This window comes from Panulirus ornatus, chromosome 1, assembly GCF_036320965.1.
Source record: "Panulirus ornatus isolate Po-2019 chromosome 1, ASM3632096v1, whole genome shotgun sequence".
NCBI lineage: Eukaryota > Metazoa > Arthropoda > Malacostraca > Decapoda > Palinuridae > Panulirus > Panulirus ornatus.
In genome coordinates this window covers 78636220-78663379 of record NC_092224.1, presented here as the reverse complement: position 1 = coordinate 78663379, position 27160 = coordinate 78636220, and the positions used below count along the sequence as shown (strand labels likewise).

The 27160-nt window shown below is 40.0% G+C and overlaps 1 protein-coding gene across 15 annotated transcripts in view; it reads right to left on the bottom strand.

Annotated features, from left to right (window-relative positions):
* LOC139750028 (short coiled-coil protein homolog) overlaps positions 1 to 25577 on the bottom strand; it is a 160151-nt gene extending 134574 nt beyond the window's left edge. For 14 of the 15 annotated variants that reach the window (XR_011713074.1, XR_011713075.1, XR_011713072.1 and 11 more), the window contains exons 1-3: positions 25499 to 25577; positions 19147 to 19220; positions 13831 to 13947 (exon numbers count right to left, since the gene is read on the bottom strand). Coding sequence is in view for 11 of the 15 variants with exons in the window: in XM_071664444.1 (XP_071520545.1) it covers positions 13831 to 13947; positions 19147 to 19220; positions 25499 to 25548 (241 nt within the window). In the remaining 4 variants the exon portion in view is untranslated. Of the gene's footprint in view, positions 1 to 13830; positions 13948 to 19146; positions 19221 to 25294; positions 25414 to 25498 lie in introns of those variants that run through there. The other variant, XM_071664378.1, reaches the window with a different exon arrangement.
* Between the last annotated feature and the right edge of the window lie 1583 nt (positions 25578 to 27160).

The following is a 27160-nucleotide window of genomic DNA, read 5'->3' as shown; positions in this document are numbered from 1 at the left end:
ATGTTTCTCAACATACATTTCAACACCAGATTTGAATTAAGCATCAAAAATAATCCTTATACTTCTATTTTCAAGGAAATCTTTAACATTCACAAAAAGTCCAAAAATTGGAGGAAATGTTTTAACCCCAAAACCTTTTTCTTCTATGATTCAAATATGACATTCTTTTGTCTGTTTCCTTGCGCTACCTTGCTTAAGTGGGAGAAAGCAACAAAGCATAATAATAATAATAATAATAATAATAATAATAATAATAATAATAATAATAATAATAATAATTTTTTTTTTTTGCTTTGTCGCTGTCTCCCGCGTTTGCGAGGTAGCGCAAGGAAACAGACGAAAGAAATGGCCCAACCCACCCCCATACACAATGTATATACATACACGTCCACACACGCAAATATACATACCTATACATCTCAATGTACACATATATATACACACACAGACACATACATATATACCCATGCACACAATTCACACTGTCTGCCTTCATTCATTCCCAACGCCACCTTGCCACACATGGAATACCATCCCCCTCCCCCCTCATGTGTGCGAGGTAGCACTAGGAAAAGACAACAAAGGCCCCATTCGTTCACACTCATTCCCCAGCTGTCATGCAATAATGCCCGAAACCACAGCTCCCTTTCCACATCCAGGCCCCACACAACTTTCCATGGTTTAACCCAGACGCTTCACATGCCCTGATTTAATCCACTGACAGCACGTCAACCCCGGTATACCGCATTGGTCCAATTCACTCTATTCCTTGCCCTCCTTTCACCCTCCTGCATGTTCAGGCTCCGATCACACAAAATCTTTTTCACTCCATCTTCCCACCTCCAATTTGGTCTCCCACTTCTCCTCGTTCCCTCCACCTCCGACACATATATCCTCTTGGTCAATCTTTCTTCACTCATTCTCTCCATGTGCCCAAACCATTTCAAAACACCCTCTTCTGCTCTCTCAACCACGCTCTTTTTATTTCCACACATCTCTCTTACCCTTACATTACTTACTCAATCAAACCACCTCACACCACACATTGTCCTCAAACATCTCATTTCCAGCACATCCACCCTCCTGCACACAACTCTATCCATAGCCCATGCCTCGCAACCATACAACATTGTTGGAACCACTGTTCCTTCAAACATACCCATTTTTGCTTTCCGAGATAATGTTCTCGACTTCCAAACATTCCTCAAGGCTCCCAGGATTTTCGCCCCCTCTCCCTCCCTATGATCCACTTCCGCTTCCATGGTTCCATCCGCTGCCAGATCCACTCCCAGATATCTAAAACACTTTACTTCCTCCAGTTTTTCTCCATTCAAACTTACCTCCCAATTGACTTGACCCTCAACCCTACTGTACCTAATAACCTTGCTCTTATTCACATTTACTCTTAACTTTCTTCTTTCATACACTTTACCAAACTCAGTCACCAGCTTCTGCAGTTTCTCACATGAATCAGCCACCAGCGCTGTATCATCAGCGAACAACAACTGACTTCCCAAGCTCCCTCATCCACAACAGACTTCATACTTGTCCCTCTTTCCAAAACTCTTGCATTTACCTCCCTAACAACCCCATCCATAAACAAATTAAGCAACCATGGAGACATCACACACCCCTGCCGCAAACCTACATTCAATGAGAACCAATCACTTTCCTCTCTTCCTACACATACACATGCCTTACATCCTCGATAAAAACTTTTCACTGCTTCTAACAACTTGCCTCCCACACCATATATTCTTAATACCTTCCACAGAGCATCTCTATCAACTCTATCATATGCCTTCTCCAGATCCATAAATGCTACATACAAATCCACTTGCTTTTCTAAGTATTTCTCACATACATTCTTCAAAGCAAACACCTGATCCACACATCTTCTACCACTTCTGAAACCACACTGCTCTTCCCCAATCTGATGCTCTGTACATGCCTTCACCCTCTCAATCAATACCCTCCCTTATAATTTACCAGGAATACTCAACAAACTTATACCTCTGTAATTTGAGCACTCACTCTTATCCCCTTTGCCTTTGTACAATGGCACTATGCACGCATTCCGCCAATCCTCAGGCACCTCACCATGAGTCATACATACATTGAATAACCTTACCAACCAGTCAACAATACAGTCACCCCCTTTTTTAATAAATTCCACTGCAATACCATCCAAACCCGCTGCCTTGCCGGCTTTCATGTTCCGCAAAGCTTTTAGTACCTCTTCTCTGTTTACCAAATCATTTTCCCTAACCCTCTCACTTTGCACACCACCTCGACCAAAACACCCTATATCTGCCACTCTATCATCAAACACATTCAACAAACCTTCAAAATACTCACTCCATCTCCTTCTCACATCACCACTACTTGTTATCACCTCCCCATTTGCGCCCTTCACTGAAGTTCCCACTTGCTCCCTTGTCTTACGCACTTTATTTACCTCCTTCCAGAATATTACTTATAATAATAATAATAATAATAATAATTTTTTTTTAATTATTATTTTCCTTTGTCGCTGTCTCCCGCGTTTGCGAGGTAGCGCAAGGAAACAGACGAAAGAAATGGCCAAACCCACCCCCATACACATGTATATACATACACATCCACACACGCAAATATACATACCTATACATCTCAATGTACACATATATATACACACAGAGACACATACATATATACCCATGCACACAATTCACACTGTCTGCCTTTATTCATTCCCATCGCCACCTCGCCACACATGGAATACCATCCCCCTCCCCCTCATGTGTGCGAGGTAGCGCTAGGAAAAGACAACAAAGACCCCATTCGTTCACACTCAATCTCTAGCTGTCATGCAATAATGCCCAAAACCACAGCTCCCTTTCCACATCCAGGCCCCACACAACTTTCCATGGTTTACCCCAGACGCTTCACATGCCCTGATTCAGCACATCAACCCCGGTATACCACATCGATCCAATTCACTCTATTCCTTGCCCGCCTATCATCCTCCTGCATGTTCAGGCCCCGATCACTCAAAATCTTTTTCACTCCATCTTTCCACCTCCAATTTGGTCTCCCACTTCTCCTCGTTCCCTCCACCTCCGACACATATATCCTCTTGGTCAATCTTTCCTCACTCATTCTCTCCATGTGCCCAAACCATTTCAAAACACCCTCTTCTGCTCTCTCAACCACGCTCTTTTTATTTTCACACATCTCTCTTACCCTTACATTACTTACTCGATCAAACCACCTCACACCACATATTGTCCTCAAACATCTCATTTCCAGCACATCCACCCTCCTGCACACAACTCTATCCATAGCCCATGCCTCGCAGCCATACAACATTGTTGGAACCACTATTCCTTCAAACATACCCATTTTTGCTTTCCGAGATAATGTTCTCGACTTCCAAACATTCTTCAAGGCTCCCAGGATTTTCGCCCCCTCCCCCACCCTATGATTCACTTCCGCTTCCATGGTTCCATCCGCTGCCAGATCCACTCCCAGATATCTAAAACACTTTACTTCCTCCAGTTTTTCTCCATTCAAACTTACCTCCCAACTGACTTGACCCTCAACCCTACTGTACCTAATAACCTTGCTCTTATTCACATTTACTCTTAACTTTCTTCTTTCACACACTTTACCAAACTCAGTCACCAGCTTCTGCAGTTTCTCACATGAATCAGCCACCAGCACTGTATCATCAGCGAACAACAACTGACTCACTTCCCAAGCTCTCTCATCCACAACAGACTTCATACTTGCCCCTCTTTCCAAACTCTTGCATTTACCTCCCTAACAACCCCATCCATAAACAAATTAAACAACCATGGAGACATCACACACTCCTGCCGCAAACCTACATTCACTGAGAACCAATCACTTTCCTCTCTTCCTACACATACACATGCCTTACATCCTCGATAAAAACTTTTCACTGCTTCTAACAACTTGCCTCCCACACCATATATTCTTAATACCTTCCACAGAGCATCTCTATCAACTCTATCATATGCCTTCTCCAGATCCATAAATGCTACATACAAATCCATTTGCTTTTCTAAGTATTTCTCACATACATTCTTCAAAGCAAACACCTGATCCACACATCCTCTACCACTTCTGAAACCACATTGCTCTTCCCCAATCTGATGCTCTATACATGCCTTCACCCTCTCAATCAATACCCTCCCATATAATTTTACCAGGAATACTCAACAAACTTATACCTCTGTAATTTGAGCACTCACTCTTATCCCCTTTGCCTTTGTACAATGGCACTATGCACGCATTCCGCCAATCCTCAGGCACCTCACCATGAGTCATACATACATTAAATAACGTTACCAACCAGTCAACAATACAGTCACCCCCCTTTTTTAATAGATTTCACTGCAATACCATCCAAACCTGCTGCCTTGCCGGCTTTCATCTTCCGCAAAGCTTTTACTACCTCTTCTCTGTTTCACCAAATCAACTTCCCTAACCCTCTCTCTTTGCACACCACCTCGACCAAAACACCCTATATCTGTCACTCTATCATCAAACACATTCAACAAACCTTCAAAATACTCACTCCATCTCCTCACATCACCACTACTTATCATCTCCCCATTAGCGCCCTTCACTGAAGTTCCCATTTGCTCCCTTGTCTTACGCACTTTATTTACCTCCTTCCAGAACATCTTTTTATTCTCCCTAAAATTTCATGATACTCTCTCACCTCAACTCTCATCTGCCCTCTTTTTCACCTCTTGCACCTTTCTCTTGACCTCCTGTCTCTTTCTTTTATACATCTCCCACTCAATTTCATTTTTTCCCTGCAAAAATCGTCCAAATGCCTCTCTCTTCTCTTTCACTAATAATCTTACTTCTTCATCCCACCACTCACTACCCTTTCTAATCAACCCACCTCCCACGCTTCTCATGCCACAAGCATCTTTTGTGCAATCCATCACTGATTCCCTAAATACATCCCATTCCTCCCCCACTCCCCTTACTTCCATTGTTCTCACCTTTTTCCATTCTATACTCAGTCTCTCCTGGTACTTCCTCACACAAGTCTCCTTCTCAAGCTCACTTTCTCTCACCACCCTCTTCACCCCAACATTCTCTCTCTTCTTTTCTGAAAACCCATACAAATCTTCACCTTAGCCTCCACAAGATAATGATCAGACATCCCTCCAGTTGCACCTCTCAGCACATTAACATCCAAAAGTCTCTCTTTCACGCACCTGTCAATTAACACGTAATCCAATAACGCTCTCTGGCCATCTCTCCTACTTACATATGTATACTTATGTATATCTCGCTTTTTAAACCAGGTATTCCCAATCATCAGTCCTTTTTCAGCACATAGATCTACAAGCTCTTCACCATTTCCATTTACAACACTGAACACCCCATGTATACCAATTATTCCCTCAACTGCCACATTACTCACCTTTGCATTCAAATCACCCATCACTATAACCCAGTCTTGTGCATCAAAACCACTAACACACTCATTCAGCTGCTCCCAAAACACTTGCCTCTCATGATCTTTCTTCTCATGCCCAGGTGCATATGCACCAATAATCACCCATCTCTCTCCATCAACTTTCAGTTTTACCCATATTAATCGAGAATTTACTTTCTTACATTCTCTCACATACTCCCACAACTCCTGTTTCAGGAGTACTGCTACTCCTTCCCTTGCTCCTGTCCTCTCACTAACCCCTGACTTTACTCCCAAGACATTCTCAAACCACTCTTCCCCTTTACCCTTGAGCTTCATTTCACTCAGAGCCAAAACATCCCGGTTCCTTTCCTCAAACATACTACCTATCTCTCCTTTTTTCACATCTTGGTTACATCCACACACATTTAGACACCCCAATCTGAGTCTACGAGGAGGATGAGCACTCCCCACGTGACTCCTTCTGTTTCCCATTTTTAGAAAGTTAAAATACAAGGAGGGGAGGATTTCTGGCCCCCCGCTCCCGTCTCCTCTAGTCGCCTTCTACGACACGTGAGGAATGCGTGGGAAGTATTCTTTCACCCCTATCCCCAGGGATATGATAGGAGGTAAATAAAGTGCGTAAGACAAGGGGGAGCAAATGGGAACTTCAGTGAAGGGCGCAAATGGGGAGGTGATAACAAGTAGTGATGTGAGAAGGAGATGGAGTGAGTATTTTGAAGGTTTGTTGAATGTGTTTGATGATAGAGTGGCAGATATAGGGTGTTTTGGTTGAGGTGGTGTGCAAAGTGAGAGGGTTAGGGAAAATGATTTGGTAAACAGAGAAGAGGTACTAAAAGCTTTGAGGAAGATGAAAGTCGGTAAGGCAGCGGGTTTGGATGGTATTGTAGTGGAATTTATTAAAAAAGGGGGTGACTGTATTGTTGACTGGTTGGTAAGGTTATTCAATGTATGTATGACTCATAGTGAGGTGCCTGAGGATTGGCGGAATTCGTGCATAGTGCCATTGTACAAAGGCAAAGGGGATAAGAGTGAGTGCTCTAATTACAGAGGTATAAGTTTGTTGAGTATTCCTGGTAAATTATATGGGAGGGTATTGATTGAGAGGGTGAAGGCATGTACAGAGCATCAGATTGGGGAAGAGCAGTGTGGTTTCAGAAGTGGTAGAAGATGTGTGGATCAGGTGTTTGCTTTGAAGAATGTATGTGAGAAATACTTAGAAAAGCAAGTGGATTTGTATGTAGCATTTATGGATCTGGAGAAGGCATATGATAGAGTTGATAGAGATGCTCTGTGGAAGGTATTAAGAATATATGGTGTGGGAGGCAAGTTGTTAGAAGCAGTGAAAAGTTTTTATCGAGGATGTAAGGCATGTGTACGTGTAGGAAGAGAGGAAAGTGATTGGTTCTCAGTGAATGTAGGTTTGCGGCAGGGGTGTGTGATGTCTCCATGGTTGTTTAATTTGTTTATGGATGGGGTTGTTAGGGAGGTGAATGCAAGAGTTTTGGAAAGAGGGGCAAGTATGAAGTCTGTTGGGGATGAGAGAGCTTGGGAAGTGAGTCAGTTGCTGTTCGCTGATGATACAGCGCTGGTGGCTGATTCATGTGAGAAACTGCAGAAGCTGGTGACTGAGTTTGGTAAAGTGTGTGGAAGAAGAAAGTTAAGAGTAAATGTGAATAAGAGCAAGGTTATTAGGTACAGTAGGGTTGAGGGTCAAGTCAATTGGGAGGTGAGTTTGAATGGAAAAAAACTGGAGGAAGTGAAGTGTTTTAGATATCTGGGAGTGGATCTGGCAGCGGATGGAAACATGGAAGCGGAAGTGGATCATAGGGTGGGGGAGGGGGCGAAAATTCTGGGGGCCTTGAAGAATGTGTGGAAGTCGAGAACATTATCTCGGAAAGCAAAAATGGGTATGTTTGAAGAATAGTGGTTCCAACAATGTTGTATGGTTGCGAGGCGTGGGCTATGGATAGAGTTGTGCGCAGGAGGATGGATGTGCTGGAAATGAGATGTTTGAGGACAATGTGTGGTGTGAGGTGGTTTGATCGAGTAAGTAACGTAAGGGTAAGAGAGATGTGTGGAAATAAAAAGAGCGTGGTTGAGAGAGCAGAAGAGGGTGTTTTGAAGTGGTTTGGGCACATGGAGAGAATGAGTGAGGAAAGATTGACCAAGAGGATATATGTGTCGGAGGTGGAGGGAACGAGGAGAAGAGGGAGACCAAATTGGAGGTGGAAAGATGGAGTGAAAAAGATTTTGTGTGATCGGGGCCTGAACATGCAGGAGGGTGAAAGGAGGGCAAGGAATAGAGTGAATTGGAGCGATGTGGTATACCGGGGTTGACGTGCTGTCAGTGGATTGAATCAAGGTATGTGAAGCGTCTGGGGTAAACCATGGAAAGCTGTGTAGGTATGTATATTTGCGTGTGTGGACGTATGTATATACATGTGTATGGGGGGGGGGGGTTGGGCCATTTCTTTCGTCTGTTTCCTTGCGCTACCTCGCAAACGCGGGAGACAGCGACAAAGTATAATAAAAAAAAAAATAATAATAGTAATAATAATAATAATAATCTTTTCAAGCGAATTTATTTCCCCTCACAAAAATACCAGAAATCTAATTCTTTAGTCCAAAACCATTGTTTTAAAACTTAAATATGACATAAGGAACACCTCTATACTATGGTAGAAAAAATTATGGAAAATATTTCATCATGCTTCCCCAAGCCAACAGATACCCAATAAATACAAATTGATTAATCACAGAATCTTATAATCTCACAAAATATCTCATAATACTTCCCAAAGCCAAAAAAAAACAAATTTTTTTTTTTTTTTTTTCGCTGTCTCCCGCGTTTGCGAGGTAGCGCAAGGAAACAGACGAAAGAAATGCCCCAACCCACCCCCATACACATGTATATACATACGTCCACACACGCAAATATACATACCTACACAGCTTTCCATGGTTTACCCCAGACGCTTCACATGCCTTGATTCAATCCACCGACAGCACGTCAACCCCGGTATACCACATCGCTCCAATTCACTCTATTCCTTGCCCTCCTTTCACCCTCCTGCATGTTCAGGCCCCGATCACACAAAATCTTTTTCACTCCATCTTTCCACCTCCAATTTGGTCTCCCTCTTCTCCTCGTTCCCTCCACCTCCGACACATATATCCTCTTGGTCAATCTTTCCTCACTCATTCTCTCCATGTGACCAAACCATATCAAAACACCCTCTTCTGCTCTCTCAACCACGCTCTTTTTATTTCCACACATCTCTCTTACCCTTACGTTACTTACTCGATCAAACCACCTCACACCACACATTGTCCTCAAACATCTCATTTCCAGCACATCCATCCTCCTGTGCACAACTCTATCCATAGTCCCACGCCTCGCAACCATACAACATTGTTGGAACCACTATTCCTTCAAACATACCCATTTTTGCTTTCCGAGATAATGTTCTCAACTTCCACACATTCTTCAAGGCCCCCAGATTTTCGCCCCCTCCCCCACCCTATGATCCACTTCCGCTTCCATGTTTCTATCCGCTGCCAGATCCACTCCCAGATATCTAAAACACTTCACTTCCTCCAGTTTTTCTCCATTCAAACTCACCTCCCAATTGACTTGACCCTCAACCCTACTGTACCTAATAACCTTGCTCTTATTCACATTTACTCTTAACTTTCTTCTTTCACACACTTTACCAAACTCAGTCACCAGCTTCTGCAGTTTCTTACATGAATCAGCCACCAGTGCTGTATCATCAGCGAACAACAACTGACTCACTTCCCAAGCTCTCTCATCCCCAACACTCTTCATACTTGCCCCTCTTTCCAAAACTCTTGCATTCACCTCCCTAAGAACCCCACCCATAAACAAATTAAACAACCATGGAGACATCACACACCCCTGCCGCAAACCTACATTCACTGAGAACCAATCACTTTCCTCTCTTCCTACACGTACACATGCCTTACATCCTCGATAAAAACTTTTCACTGCTTCTAACAACTTGCCTCCCACACCATGTATTCTTAATACCTTCCACAGAGCATCTCTATCAACCCTATCATATGCCTTCTCCAGATCCATAAATGCTACATACAAATCCATTTGCTTTTCTAAGTATTTCTCACATACATTCTTCAAAGCAAACATCTGATCCACACATCCTCTACCACTTCTGAAACCACACTGCTCTTCCCCAATCTGATGCTCTGTACATGCCTTCACCCTTTCAATCAATACCCTCCCATATAATTTGCCAGTAATACTCAACAAACTTATACCTCTGTAATTTGAGCACTCACTCTTATCCCCTTTGCCTTTGTACAATGGCACTATGCACGCATTCCACCAATCCTCAGGCACCTCACCATGAGTCATACATACATTAAATAACCTTACCAACCAGTCAACAATACAGTCACCCCTTTTTTAATAAATTCCACTGCAATACCATCCAAACCTGCTGCCTTGCCGGCTTTCATCTTCCGCAAAGCTTTTACTACCTCTTCTCTGTTTACCAAATCAATTTCCCTAACCCTCGCACTTTGCACACCACCTCGACCAAAACACCCTATATCTGCCACTCTATCATCAAACACATTCAACAAACCTTCAAAATACTCACTCCATCTCCTCTCACATCACCACTACTTGTTATCACCTCCCCATTTGCGCCCTTCACTGAAGTTCCCATTTGCTCCCTTGTCTTACGCACTTTATTTACCTCCTTCCAGAACATCTTTTTATTCTCCCTAAAATTTAATGATACTCTCTCACCCCAACTCTCATTTTCCATTTTTTTCACCTCTTGCACCTTTCTCTTGACCTCCTGTCTCTTTCTTTTATACGTCTCCCACTCAATTTCATTTTTTCCCTGCAAAAATCGTCCAAATGCCTCTCTCTTCTCTTTCACTAATACTCTTACTTCTTCATCCCACCACTCACTACCCTTTCTAATCAACCCACCTCCCACTCTTCTCATGCCACAAGCATCTTTTGCGCAATCCATCACTGATTCCCTAAATACATCCCATTCCTCCCCCACTCCCCTTACTTCCACTGTTCTCACCTTTTTCCATTCTGTACTCAGTCTCTCCTGGTACTTCCTCACACAAGTCTCCTTCCCAAGCTCACTTACTCTCACCACCCTCTTCACCCCAACATTCACTCTTCTTTTCTGGAAACCCATACAAATCTTCACCTTAGCCTCCACAAGATAATGATCAGACATCCCTCCAGTTGCACCTCTCAGCACATTAACATCCAAAAGTCTCTCTTTCGCGCGCCTGTCAATTAACACGTAATCCAATAACGCTCTCTGGCCATCTCTCCTACTTACATATGTATACTTATGTATATCTCGCTTTTTAAACCAGGTATTTCCAATCATCAGTCCTTTTTCAGCACATAAATCTACAAGCTCTTCACCATTTCCATTTACAACACTGAACACCCCATGTATACCAATTATTCCCTCAACTGCCACATTACTCACCTTTGCATTCAAATCACCCAACACTATAACCCGGTCACGTGCATCAAAACCACTAACACACTCATTCAGCTGCTCCCAAAACACTTGCCTCTCATGATCTTTCCTCTCATGCCCAGGTGCATATGCACCAATAATCACCCATCTCTCTCCATCAACTTTCAGTTTTACCCATATTAATCGAGAATTTACTTTCTTACATTCTATCACATACTTCCACAACTCCTGTTTCAGGAGTACTGCTACTCCTTCCCTTGCTCTTGTCCTCTCACTAACCCCTGACTATACTCCCAAGACATTCCCAAACCACTCTTCCCCTTTACCCTTGAGCTTCGTTTCTCTCAGAGCCAAAACATCCAGGTTCCTTTCCTCAAACATACTACCTATCTCTCCTTTTTTCACATCTTGGTTACATCCACACACATTTAGGCACCCCAATCTGAGCCTTCGAGGAGGATGAGCACTCCCCGCGTGACTCCTTCTTCTGTTTCCCATTTTAGAAAGTTAAAAAAATACAAGGAGGGGAGGATTTCTGGCCCCCCACTCCCGTCCCCTCTAGTCGCTTTCTAGGAAACTTCTTCAGAAACTTCTAAAAGAGTAATAATTATTTACTTATTTCCCGTCCTTAATGTCCCCAAACACATATTTCAACACCAGATTTGAATTCAACACAAAAAATAGTCCCTGCTTGAAGGTTTCCAAACAAATTAATTACCAACACAAAAATACCGAAAATTGAATCTTTTAGCCCAAAACCATTTTGTTTTAAAACTGAAAAAGGAAATACTGAAACACTTCTATACTTGATATAATCATGGAAAATATCTCATAATGCTTCCCCCAGCTGACAAATACACACTAAATATAAACTAAATAGAGAATCTTCTAAAGGAGTAATAATTATTTATTTATTTATGGGATTCAATGTTCCCCAACATATACTTTAACACCTGATTCAAATTCAGCATGAAAAATAGTCCTTATACTGAGGTTTACAAGCAAATCTATTACCCTAACAAAAATACCAAAAATTACTTGCTTATGGGATTCATGTTCCCCAACATACATTCTAACACCTGAAAAATAGTCCTTATACTGAGGTTTTCAAGCAAATCTACTAACCTCACAAAAATAGCCCAAATATCTTTTTGTTTTAAAATTGATATATGACATAATGAAATGCTTCTATACTTGAAATAATCTCAGAAAATATCACATAACGCTTCTACAAGCTGACAAATACCCAATAAATACAAACCAAATAATTACAGAATCTTCCATCAGAGTAATAATCAATTACTTACTTATTTACAGACCTTTATGTTCCCTAACATATTTTTCAATCCCAGATTCAAATTCAGCATAAAAAAGTAGTCCTTATACTGACGTTTCAAGCAAATGTATCACCCTCACAAAATTACCAGTAATTGTAGGTTTTTTAGCCCAATAATCTTTTTGTTTTAAAACTGAAATAGTACATATAGAAACACTTCTGTACTTGAAATAATCTCAGAAAATACCTTATAATGCTTCCCTAAACCAACAAATGCCCAATAAATTTAAATTGAATAATCATAGAATCTTCAAAGAGAGTAATAATTAATCACTTATTTACAGACCTTAATGTTCCCCACCATATCTTTCAACACCAGATTCGAATCTAGCAAGAAAAATAGTCATACTGAAGTTTTCAAGCAAATCTATTACAAACCAAATACTTAGAATCTACTAAAAGAGTAATAATTAATCATTTACAAGCTTTGATGCTCCTAACATATATATCAACACCAAATTAGAATTCAGCATGAAGAATAGTCCTTATTCTGAGGTTTTCAAGAAAATTTATTATGCTCACAAAAATATCAAAAACTGATTTTTTTAGGCCCAAAACATTTTGTTTTAAAACTGAAATATGACAAAATGAAATGTTTCTCTACCAGAGAAAATCATGCTAAATATCTCATAAGGCCTCTCCAAGCTGAAAAAATTCCCAATAAATACAAACTGAATAATCAGAATTTTCTAAAAGAGTAATAATTTATTACCTATATACAGGCTTTAATGTTCCCAACAAATCTTTTAACACTAAATTCGAATTTAGCATGAAAAATAGTCCTTGTAATGAGGTTTTCAAGCAAATCTATTATCTATATTTCAGCCCAAAACCATTTTGTTCTCATACTTAAATATCACATAATGAACACTTAGTCTAACTTGAAATAATCACTGAAAATATTCAATAATGCTTCCCCAACCTGAGAGATACCCAAGAATTACAAACCGAATAATCATAGAATCTTCTAAAAGAGTGACAATTAGAACTTATTTCCAGGCCTTATTGGCCCCAAACATATATTTCAACCCCAGATTAAAATTCAGTATGAAAAATAGTATTTATACTGAGGTTTTCAGTCATATCTATTACCTTAAAAATACCAAAAACTACCAGAAATTTTTTTAGCCCAAAAATCTTTTTGCCTTAAAACTGAAATATAACATAATAAAATGCTTCTATATTTCAAATAATCATTGAAAATATCTCATAATGCTTCCCTAAGCTGAGGGATAACCAATAAATATGAACTGAAAAATCACAAAATCTTAAAGATTAACCATAAATCACTTATTTACATGCCTTAATGTCCATAAACATATATTTCAACCCCAGATTTAAATTCAGCATGAAAAAAAGTTGTTATAGGAAGGTTTTCAAACAGAAAAATACCAAAGTTTGCTGTGGGTTATCTACCTTGGGAGTGCTTAGCAATATACAAGTCACTTTGTATTTAAAATGTATTGTACATGTACTACCCAAAGACATAGCATAAATATTGGAACAGGAAAACTTACTACTGTGCAGAGGACTGTTGGAACCATTTGTGTAAGCTGATGGAATAGACTCCAAACTCTGCCCTCGGGTGGAGTCAGATATTTCAGAAGCTCCAGTTCGATCATCATCCAACACCACTTGAGGAGGAAAATGCAATACATTCTACAAAACTAGCTATACATCCAAATGACATGACACTTCTATCAATTAATTTAAATATCAAAACCATCTAAACAATGAGGTATAAACATAAAACTCAATTACCAATTTTTGGAATGATAGAATACTACTCAAAAATGCATCCCCTCATCCAGTTTCATAAACTCTGCTATGACCAACACTTGTGGAGAAAGAATGCATAAAATGATCTGTATGAACACAGATATTTGCCCTTTCACTGATATTACACATTTCTTATCTTGAGAAATGCCTTAAAAATGAACTTGCAAGAAAATCTGACTAGATTTCAGAAACTGCAGAAGCTGGTGACGGAGTTTGGTAAAGTGTGTGGAAGAAGAAAGTTAAGAGTAAATGTGAATAAGAGCAAGGTTATTAGGTACAGTAGGGTTGAGGGTCAAGTCAATTGGGAGGTGAGTTTGAATGGAGAAAAACTGGAGGAAGTGAAGTGTTTTAGATATCTGGGAGTGGATCTGTCAGCGGATGGAACCATGGAAGCGGAAGTGGATCATAGGGTGGGGGAGGGGGCGAAAATTTTGGGAGCCTTGAAGAATGTGTGGAAGTCGAGAACATTATCCCGGAAAGCAAAAATGGGTATGTTTGAAGGAATAGTAGTTCCAACAATGTTGTATGGTTGCGAGGCGTGGGCTATGGATAGAGTTGTGCGCAGGAGGATGGATGTGCTGGAAATGAGATGTTTGAGGACAATGTGTGGTGTGAGGTGGTTTGATCGAGTAAGTAACGTAAGGGTAAGAGAGATGTGTGGAAATAAAAAGAGCGTGGTTGAGAGAGCAGAAGAGGGTGTTTTGAAATGGTTTGGGCACATGGAGAGAATGAGTGAGGAAAGATTGACCAAGAGGATATATGTGTCGGAGGTGGAGGGAACGAGGAGAAGAGGGAGACCAAATTGGAGGTGGAAAGATGGAGTGAAAAGGATTTTGTGTGATCGGGGCCTGAACATGCAGGAGGGTGAAAGGAGGGCAAGGAATAGAGTGAATTGGAGCGATGTGGTATACAGGGGTTGACGTGCTGTCAGTGGATTGAATCAAGGCATGTGAAGCGTCCGGGGTAAACCATGGAAAGCTGTGTATGTATGTATATTTGCGTGTGTGGACGTGTGTATGTACATGTGTATGGGGGGGGTTGGGCCATTTCTTTCGTCTGTTTCCTTGCGCTACCCCGCAAACGCGGGAGACAGCGACAAAGTAAAAAAAAAAAAAAAAAAAAAAAAAAATAAACAAAAAGTACGTACAGAGATACATCCCCTTGTAAAATACCTTAACACTTTTGAACAGTGACTGAGAAAAGAATCAGTACAGTACATTATGTACAATGTACAATCTAAACACTAAATAAGCCCCATCATTCAGGAAGGGTGATAAAATTCCTGCAAGTTTTAGTGAATATTAGTAACAGAAACAAATTCTGCAAGTAAATTTCTAAGTTGATTACAGAGATTTTGTACATCATGTCATTAGCTGCAAAGGCTGTTCCAAACTGATTCATGAATTCCAGAGTAATATAAGAACTAGCAAATATGACTCAAAACGATATATATCCTCCTACTTCCAACACTGGAGGAAGTGAAGTGTTTTAGATATCTGGGAGTGGATTTGGTAGTGGATGGAACCATGGAAGTGGAAGTGAATCATAGGATGGGGAAGGGGGCAAAAGTTCTGGGAGTGTTGAAAAATGTGTGGAAGTCGAGAACATTATCTTGGAAAGCAAAAATGGGTATGTTTGAAGGAATAGTGGTTCCAACAATGTTATATGGTTGCGAGGCGTGGGCTATAGATAGAGTTGTGCGGAGGAGAGTGGATGTGCTGGAAATGAGACGTTTGAGGACAATATGTGGTGTGAGGTGGTTTGATCAAGTAAGTAATGAAAGGGTAAGAGAGATGTGTGGTAATGAAAAGAGTGTGGTTGAGAGAGCAGAAGAGGGTCTTTTGAAATGGTTTGGTCACATGGAGAGAATGAGTGAGGAAAGATTTACAAAGAGGATATATGTGTCAGAGGTGGAGGGAACGAGGAGAAGTGGGAGACCAAATTGGAGGTGGAAAGATGGAGTGAAAAAGATTTTGAGTGATCGGGGCCTGAACATGCAGGAGGGTGAAAGGCAAGCAAGGAACACAGTGAACTGGAACGATGTGGTATACCGGGATCAACGTGCTGTCAATGGATTGAACCAGGGCATGTGAAGTGTCTGGGGTAAACCAAGGAAAGTTTTGTGAAGCCTGGATGTGGAAAGGGAGCTGTGGTTTCAGTGCATTATACATGTCAGCAAGAGACACAGTGTGAATGAATGTGGCCTTTGTTGTCTTTTCCTAGCATTACCTCGCACACATGAGTGGGGAGGGGGTTTTCATTTCATGTGTGGTGGGGTGGCGACAGGAACGAATAAGGGTAGACAGTATGAATTATGTACATGAGTATATATGTATATGTCTGTGTGTGTATATATATGTATACATTGAGATGTATAGGTATGTATATGTGCTGTGTGTAGACGTGTATGTCTATACAACATGTGTATGTGGGTGGGTTGAGCCATTCTTTCGTCTGTTTCCTTGCGCTACCTCGCTGACGTAGGATACAGCGACAAAGTATAATAAATAAATAAATACTTCCAACAAAGTATGTTCCAGGGAATGGCTTTAGATAACCAACCCCATCTAGTTTCAATCCCATAATTCCCATGGATCATCTGCTAACTTATCTGCCAGATTAAAATATATTCTCATTTGGGAGAGGATCATCTGCTCAATATAATTAGCAAATCAGACCTCAAATTCACATTACTAATTCTTCTCCAAACAAAACAAGAAAGACCATGTGTTCAAATCTTGTTTGATTTGGAATATGACTGTAACTGAACATCAATTAAGTTTTTTCAATTTCTATATATTCACAGAAGTTAACCATACTTCTGATTTCCTTATCTGAAACCTACTGCTTAAGATTCTTTTTTTACAGATTTGCCATTTCCTGTGTCAATGAGGTAGCATAAGGAACAGATGACTGAGCCTTTGAAGGAAAAATCCTCACTGTGCCCCCTTCTTTGGGAGAAGTTACAGAAAGGCAATGTGTAAAAAAAATGTTTTTCAGATACTATCCAAGTAAATCATGCACTGACTTGTTAAAATGAGTATTCGACTTAATTCAACCCAACCTCAAATTTTTTTTAAATATTCCATGTAATATCTACACTCACAACCACAATATGAGACCTGTCAGATAATACATCAGAAGTTCAACCATTATTTCTCAGCAAATAAGCAGAATACACTGTGATGTCTCAAATTATGCAACAGTGTGCCAAGTAGCTGCTAGACTGTGGAATTTGCCAGATGATGAGTATCCATATTGCAAAGGGGATATGATAGCAGATCAAATCAATCAAAACTTAACCTGTGGCTTTTGGTTTTCCCAATATATAAGTAAAAATAATTTTTTTGGAAAGAGGGGCAAGTATGAAGTCTGTTGGGGATGAGAGAGCTTGGGAAGTGAGTCAGTTGTTGTTCGCTGATGATACAGCGCTGGTGGCTGATTCATGTGAGAAACTGCAGAAGCTGGTGACTGAGTTTGGTAAAGTGTGTGGAAAAAGAAATTTGAGAGTAAATGTGAATAAGAGCAAGGTTATTAGGTACAGTAGGGGTGAGGGTCAAGTCAATTGGGAGGTGAGTTTGAATGGAGAAAAACTGGAGGAAGTGAAGTGTTTTAGATATCTGGGAGTGGATCTGGCAGCGGATGGAACCATGGAAGCGGAAGTGGATCGTAGGGTGGGGGAGGGGGCGAAAATCCTGGGAGCCTTGAAGAATGTGTGGAAGTCGAGAACATTATCTCGAAAAGCAAAAATGGGCATGTTTGAAGGAATAGTGGTTCCAACAATGTTGTATGGTTGCAAGGCGTGGGCTATGGATAGAGTTGTGCGCAGGAGGATGGATGTGCTGGAAATGAGATGTTTGAGGACAATGTGTGGTGTGAGGTGGTTTGATCGAGTAAGTAACGTAAGGGTAAGAGAGATGTGTGGGAATAAAAAGAGCGTAGTTGAGAGAGCAGAAGAGGGTGTTTTGAAATGGTTTGGGCACATGGAGAGAATGAGTGAGGAAAGATTGACCAACAGGATATATGTGTCGGAGGTGGAGGGAACGAGAAGTGGGAGACCAAATTGGAGGTGGAAAGATGGAGTGAAAAAGATTTTGTGTGATCGGGGCCTGAACATGCAGGAGGGTGAAAGGAGGGCAAGGAATAGAGTGAATTGGATCGATGTGGTATACCGGGGTTGACGTGCTGTCAGTGGATTGAATCAGGGCATGTGAAGCGTCTGGGGTAAACCATGGAAAGCTGTGTAGGTATGTATAGTTGCGTGTGGGGACATATGTATATACATGTGTATGGGGGTGAGTTGGGCCATTTCTTTCGTCTGTTTCCTTGCGCTACCTCGCAAACGCGGGAGACAGCGACGAAGCAAAAAAAAAAAAAAAAAAAAAATTTAAACAATACTACAGCTGTAATCATTTACTGTACTTATGAATAATTGTTTCTTTTTTTCAATCCCAAAATATACAATGTAAACTAAAGCAGCAATAGGTGATTACATAGAAGTGTTGGTGCTGGGAATCCATCTGACCCAGTCAAGGGTGAGGGTGCGTAAAGATGAATTTCATATCACTATAATGAGGCTGATTAAGTCTGGCTCCATTGTAGGAGTCTGTATGTCCTTAGATCTTTAAACCTCAGCTCTGGTTTAGGAGCATTTGGAAAGAGAAGGGTCAAAGGGGATATAGTTGCTGTACTTGGGTACACCCAGAACACTCAGATGCCTTCTAAAAAGAGTTCTTACAGTGGCATTTGATTTAGGTACTTAGTTACACTCAATATATAAAAACAAAGCACAGATGCCTGAGCAGCACCTAAGCAGAGCTGTGATTTCTACAAACACAAGTACTATGTCACTGAGCAAAAGTGCCCTTGGAAGTGCCACATTTAGGGAGTTGCCTGATTTTGGAAAGTCAGACTACAGACATCAGAGTGTATTGTTTGTGACATGATGCATAAGTGAAATAAGTTTATGGAACTGGTTTGGTTCACATTTCCTTTTTCCTATGATTAAAACAGCGTTCCTGATATAGAGAGGTAACTTGTGACAAAGAACATACCTGATGGGTCATCATCCACTAAAGGTATACTGTTGTCATCTTGGTAGCTGGACATGATGCAGTCTTTAACCACCCTGTAATAGCAACATCTACATATTAAGTCACTGTGGGTAAAAAATATATCAAGTGTTGTTTCAAATTATTGAGAATCAAAATGCAAAAGGCCCATTATATAAATTTCCCCAGGAAAACTATTTTCCCATTGCTTCCCATTACAAAATTAGAGTTCAGTTCATTAAAAAGAAAAAAAAATGTTATAAAGACATATCAAAAATAAGGTTCAGAAAGCAAAAGTTTTTTCTAAGCAAATATGAGAAAATTGCTGTTTTGATGAAACAGTAAAAATACTAAAAATAAGTGCAGAAATAAAAGGTGGTTTTGTTGGGAGATTTGGTGGAATTAGAGATGAAGAAGGAGGGGCAGCAGAATCATCTGCCTCATCCCTCTAAGTCATTCTTTTCTGTTGCAGTTATTGAAGAAACACATTCATCTTGGTCAGCTTATTAGATAAGGGACTTTTTCAAAAACCATATCTAAATTTAGCAATTCTAAACATCTCTTTCTCTTTATACAGCACTTTGTAGAAGTGAATCAGTCTATGTTCACATTACAAACTATCAATAGGTAGAATTTGCAAACCTGCTTGAACATAAGAAAATGCTTCAGACATTTGCCTAATCATAAACTCACATACATAGATGGTGCATCCTCACTCCCTTCCTTTCCTGCAGCTCACTCATGTTTCAGTCATATAAGTTATTCATTTCAGAGGTCTTCTCTTAGGGACTACAGCAACTCTACTACATCCTCTTCCTTAATGTTTTCAAAGTCTACATTAACCTTAAAGGCCATGAGGGTTAAAAAATTTGTGGAATAATTTCTGGTTAAGAAAAACAGGAAAATCATGGAAATACTTGGATCATATTTTCTTCCAAACACCTTATACAGTTAATGCATTGAGCTTCTTCCAAAATCTAGCAATGCTGTTCGCAGCATTCCCGATGTTATAGTTGAACCAAAACCACATAATTGTTGGCTTATGCTCCCTATTACTCTCTTAATAAGCACAAACTTCTCTTCAGGTAATATGCCATAAAGTGGCAAACACATTGATATCCACAGGTTGCATCAACCCTGTCATCTATTTTGGGAGGAACTCCATTCTAGCATTACCAAAGAGATCACTTGGATTTGCCTAGTGGTTTGATACATTAACCAAGATGAGTAATGGCTTGTCAGCAAGGTATTTTTGCCAGAGTACAACTCAACAATAGAGTGCCCAAGAATAGTCAACTACATCCAAAATGCTCCTCACTAAACTAAAGCCTTCTTGTCTGAGTACAAAATCATGATTAGGCTGGTCTTATAAAGCCCTTCACCATACTAAGATTTCTGGAAGAATGGACCACAAAGAGTTTGATCTAACCCTGTCTTCATCAATGCCTCTCAGAAGTGATAACCCATTTTTGGAAGCCTTAAATCTTGATAATAACTTCTCTTAATAACAATACATATTCTATTCTCTCTGGTGTTTGCTTCTACAGTCCTGTTTCATTAACATTAAACATTTCTTGCAGTATGGACACACCTTCACCGATATTTTCCAGCATTTGGGAATAATAATTAGCCATCTCTGTAACAACAGTAGTGATTTCACTACTCACTTTAATCTATAAATAATATCACACACTTATGCACTTGTGTGTACCTTCTTCAGGGCTGAATGATAGCACTTAGAGGTCCCAAATTTTGAATGTACATTGTTCAAAATCTGGGATGGGCAGCATAAAGTTATCATATGTTGGAGTTGAGGAGCATTTTCAGGCCACTGCACTCATTCAAATTAGGTAACATAGCAGCCCCATATCATAATGAAGGTATTTGAGGATCAAAGGAATGATCCATGGAACCATCATCTGGCCAGATGAAGCAACTAGAGGGCCCCGCATTTTGGGTAGAGGTACTTCCCAAAATCAGGTAAGGTTTTAAGCTACTGCACACTGAGGTCACTGAAGGCCATCCTAGCCTTAAAACTTACATTTAGATCACTGTACATTACCAAAATAGGTGAAATAGCAGCTGCAAAATATAATAAAGGTACCTACAATTGTAGGCAGGATCCATGGGTACAAAAACCTGGTCTTAAAGGCCAATAAGAGGTATATGCAAAAGTTTAGAGCTACTTTAGTATGATCTTACTTTTTCACCTCAAAAAAGACCTTTCTTATACAACCCATTTCCTTCTGTGTAGTTTCTGGTAACCTACCTTTGTATCATATAAATTATGTAAACTTAAGTGTCTTTCAAGTCTTTCAAATCAAGCTATGGGTATAACTAAGTCTGCCTCTAAGAAACTGGGTGTCCTCTTTAAATGTTGTAACTTCTTTTTTTCAGAATGGTTGCTCTGTCTATACAAACGTTTGATTCATCCTTGTATGGAGCATTGCTCACACATCTGGGATGGTTCTAGCTCTGCAACCTTATTTGACAGATTTGAATTGGAAGCAGTCAGACTTATAAACTGTCCCTGGCTAATTTTCAAACTTACTTAACCCTCTTGCCCTACGCCACAAAGTTGGTTCACTTTCCCTCTTCTATAGGTATTACTTTGGTTTTTGCTTCTGACAGCCAGCTGCTTGTGGGCCCCCACCACTAGCAAGACCACACAATACTCGGCAAGCTGCTGTGTCCCATGATTACTGTGGCCAATGACAGCTCAAGTGTGGGCCGTTTTGATAACTGCTTCTTTCCCTAAATGTCAAAGCTTTGGAATTCTCTACCTCCTCATGTTTTCCCCAATAACTATGACCTAACACATTTTAAATGGCAGGTTTTTCAACTTCCTCTAGAATTTGTAAATACTTTCCCTTGTCTTTTCTTTTTTCCTTTCATAATCCTCTCTATATTTCAATTAAGATCTGGCCTTGATGTGGACTTTTGTCCATGACTGAAGCCTTCAATATGAAAACGAAAGCTTTACTAAAAATGAATTCCGAATTTTCCATTCCAGAAATTTTATTTTGTTTACTCTTTAATCAAAGTACAAACTTTTCTGCCTTCTCTTAAATGATCATGGTATTTACCAGCAATCTGATTTGGTTCTGGTCTTTGATCTAAACACTTATAAGGCTTTACATGTTTTCCATCCCATCATATCTGTGGCGATTCAGTTTCACAGCACTTCATTCTTTTACTCTGCATTTTACTCTTCAAGTGAAAAAATCTCACCTGGGTGCTGATAGGGGAGACAAAAAAATAAGTGAAAAAAAAATCAGTTCATTGCCCTTGGTTATCCCAAGATGTCATCCTGTCAGTTTTCTATTGCATTATGTCAATGTAATACTGCTCATGTTAGCACATGATTGTTCATACAGACATTTGCTTTGCATGAAGTTAATGATATTTTGAATGAAACCCCAATGTAAACTCTATTCAAATTTACCACCCCAGCTGACATTCAAGGGGAAATGTATAAGGCTTTTGCTTTCTTTAACATGGCCTAGGCTCTAAGGTGTCTCTTGCAACTCTGTCACAAAGCCAATGAAACTGGCAAGATCTTAAAATAAGTTTAAAATGTTAGGAAAGGATTAAATTTGGGACCACCACTGAAAAGCAAAGGGGAAAAAGTTGGGATTCACAGTAAAAGGCCTAACAGTGTAGAAGAATTAGCAATGCCTTTTATTTTGTTCCAGTAATGGATGTAGCAAGTCCTAAGACTTTCAAAGTTTGGATTCAAAATGCCTCATCTCTTCCAATCTTATCTCTAAAGCAAATGATTTATAGCCTTTCTTACCTCTGCTATCACGGCTCTAAGTGTACATAAAAAAAAAGCCTTAATTAGAATATTTTTCCTATAAACACAAGTCATACATTGGGTACGAGTTCCTCAGAGGTAATTTCTAGACATCCTCACTAAAGTAAATATTCAAGAAATAATAATCATATCAATCACCTCAAAGGTAAATGTATGCATACATATGCATTTGCCCTACATTTTCTAGAAATAGATGCACACATATCAATAGACTCTATGATCTATGGTCCAAATAGTGGCACTACAGGAGCCTCATAAAGACAGAAGGGACTCCCAGGGTAGGAAGTAAGTAATGATGAATAACATAGTAATGAAATTAACCAATATGTAATGAAGATAAATGCTGATTTAGAGAAATCATTGTATATAAATCTATACTGAATTCACAAAATATAGCAATGCATAGTGCATGTCAAGATCTGAGAGGTGCCAAAGGAGAGTGGAGAGGCTACCGAGATAATGTGGCAAGACTGCCTGCTCTTTCATCTAATATCAGGCTGGTTTCAAGTGCAGCTGGCAAGTTTCTTTGCTTGGTAAATGGATTTCCGGGTTTCTGGAAGGGGCTCTTGTTGGACTGATGGGTTTTCCTGAGCTCTGAGACAAGGTAAGAAGAGAGGTCTGGATAGCTTTACTCTTCTTCCACAAGTAATTTCACAACCATTTCTCTAACCATCACAGTTCTAATACCACTACCTGGGGCAACACCTTCAGTGTATTTTGTAATAACTGTCTTCACGGTGAAGGTGGTAACCCAAGCATGTGGCTGAAGTCCACTAAATGCTTCCTATTTTCTATGAAGGTCAGATGATACCCCTCATACAACAGTATGGACAGTGCATGGCATCATCCTGGCACAGCCATGATCAGAGAAGCTGCTCAGTAGAGTGGCGTAGCATAGATGTTATGATGAAGCTTACATTAAGTACAAAGTTTAAAATTTTTGCTGGGGGAAAAAGCATATACATGAAAATGTTTTCATATCTATTTGCCATGTCTAGCCTTTGTGAGGTGGAGGTATACTAGCCCCACAGACTATTTTTTATTTCACTGGCTGCTTTGTATGCCCTGGTGCAGCACTGTGACAGCATGTCATCCCCACACCTTTCATCCTTCCCGATTATTCAAGCCATGATACCTCAAGGCCTCTTTTCTTCCATCCTTCTATCCACTCCTTGTTCTTCCCCTCCCCTTTGTTGCCTTCACTCCTGACACACAGATTCCGTTCTCACTTTCATAAACTTTTCAGCACACCATGGTTCCTTTTCTCAATTAGCTGCACTCCCTACCATACCTTAGATGGTCATTTTTTTCAATAGGCTGCACTTCTTACCACACTTCTTACACAGCCACGTCACAACACATATATTTCTCACACATTCATTTCTTTTCTAAGGCGTTCACCATTTTCTCATCTTTTGTGTTCATGATTCAAAACTCACAATGTTAAACCTACATTCCCTTCAAACATGCCCATTTCTTGCCCCAAGAGATGGTGACCTGTTCCTCCTCCTACTCCTCAAAACACCCAGAAGAACCTTATCCCCCCCTCTCCCACTATGACTCATTTGTCTCCATGGCTACATCTGCTGCTATTTACACTCCCAGTTACTACATTATGCTACATCGTCCCAGTTCTTCCCACTGAAAATCACTCTCAAACCATCTTTTCTCCATCCCTGCTATACCTCATCATGTTCTTTCCTTCACAATAACTCTTAACTTTCTCCTTTTTTACATTCTACGAAACTCAAGTACCATATTTTGGAAATTCTCTCTCTGGTCTGCTGCCAGAGCTGTGATATATGCAAACAGCAAATGATTCACCTTCCCCCAGCATACTGTAAACCTGCCCCCTCACTCCAAGAATCATGCGTTTATCTCCCTTGCCATAACTTCCCTGATCTTCAGAGCCCCACCTTTGCTGTTATCTACTACTGTGGATGGGGAAAAAATGATCCCAATCACACTCCCCGATCTTAAACTGCAGTAAAATCATGACAACTATTCCATGCAACAGTTATTAGGGTGGCGGCCTTAACTGAAACATGAGCCAGTCACAGAATGGAACTATAGATAACCTTTTAACCAACAACTCGTTAACACAATGCTTATATGAAGAGTCACTGATATTCTAATGACAATTTATCAGTCGTTTAAACTCATCCAGAATATAAGTAATTTAAAGATCATTTACACCCACACGTTATACCACAGAAATTTTCAGAATATCAAATACTAATACGGAGTCTACAATAGCATTATATAACATGACATCTCCCAACTACACAGCCTCTCACAGTAAGACTTAATACAAGAAATTGAAATATTCTATACCTTGCTCAGAGAACCATAAATGTCATACATGACGTTCGTCTGCTACAATCATTCAAGCACCTCCATTGATTTTACTTCACCTATATCACCAAACTGGAGCAATAGATGTGAGACATTTTGTATGATATCAAACTGGTATGGCATGCAGCTCAAAAAATCATAGTGTACAAATACCAGTTCGGACAAATAAGCAGTATCTCTCACCAAACAGCAGACGTAGAGTCACAGTGGTTGACACTTAAGAGTGACGTCATGGACTCTCATCACAGAGAACGGAGCCCCACCCTTACTTAGCGGTTACTCGTAGAAACTTTTTATACCCTATTCAATGGATTAATTTACCCATCAAAGACAAATATAAGTAAGTATACGTTCACCATAGCCACCGAAAACCTTATAGTATTTTTAGCTATATCATACTTTTGGTTATCGCACGTTCAAAAGTACTGTTCCGAACATTTTTAACTATAGACCTGGGAAACAATGAATATACCTAATAATTTTGACAATATTTCCAAAGGACTAATGCGAAGTATATAATACAAAAGTCACAAATTTTATTTCAAGGTTTTAACAATGAATACATCTCATCAAATCATGGACAGAATTCAGTGGCATTAGAAATTCTTTATAATTCCTGAGTTTGTGGCAACTACGACAAAATATTAGTCTGCTTCAGTAACAGTATACAAAGCAGTTCCTCTAAATAATCTCAAAGAAAATCGCTTTTGTTCTTATGAGCGAAAGATCGACAGTCAATGCTTAGCAAAACTGTAGACAAAAATTTAAGTGCCAATTCCTAAAAAATCTTGGAATGGATATGAATTAGAAAACATCAATAGTTAGTCAAAAATCATATCTCAAAATCTTCCAAAGGAAGATATTCAGTATTGGTTGCATAGTCATTTGCATTCTTTTCTATATGTTTTTCTTAGTAAACAGAGGTAACAATGAGATGATTCAGAGGCTGTACTCAGAAGGATTTAGCTTTATGGTAACATTCATAGCAGGCACAGTGAATAACAACAGGGTACACAATTTTGGTTCCTGGGTAATAAGAGCTGTTTCCTAATTGCTACTGTATAAAAAGTAGAAAAAAGGCTATCATCCTTCAAACTTTGCTTTTGTGACCAGGACGGTACAATTATGGAATTTACTTATTTGCAATAGGACAATGGGCGAATTTGCACATTCTTATTCACATAGTCAGAAAAACATATGAATCAAAATTAATATGTATTGACACTATTGTTAGACAAAAATGATCAAAAAATATTTAAAAGTGGGTATTTTCCATCGCAGACCCCAAATATTATCTTCCATCATGTTCTGGTTATGTTCCTCGGTAGCGGCGTTCAAAGTGCAGTATACTACATCTTGGTGGAAGCACTTTCCTTGCTCCTCCGAATATGCTTCCATTTTCTTCACAGTCTCAACCAACTCCACATAGTTTTCGGCCTTGTGATTGCCCAGGAGGCCCCGAACCACTGCGGCATAACTGTGCGAAGCTGCTATCTCCTTCCTATTGAGCTTCTTGAGGAATTCCTTGCACTCCAGGATCTCTTTGTGTTACGACGAAGACACCGGCTTTGACCTTTGCCTCAGACAGCTTAGGGAAGAAGTCTTTAAGATACTTGAAGGCTACAGACTCCTTATCTTTGGGAGAAGCAGAGCCCATCTTGACGAGTGAAGCTAGAAAAACTTAGGCGACACTTCCTCCAGCAAGTTCCACTGCTTGAGCCTAGACGTCAAAAGGTCGCCACTGGACTTTGTGAGACCAAGATCTCTGATCAAGTCGTTGTGGTCTTTTTGACTGAAGATAGTATGGGTTTCTCTCCTCAGCTGCATCAGCTGTATCAGCTACTC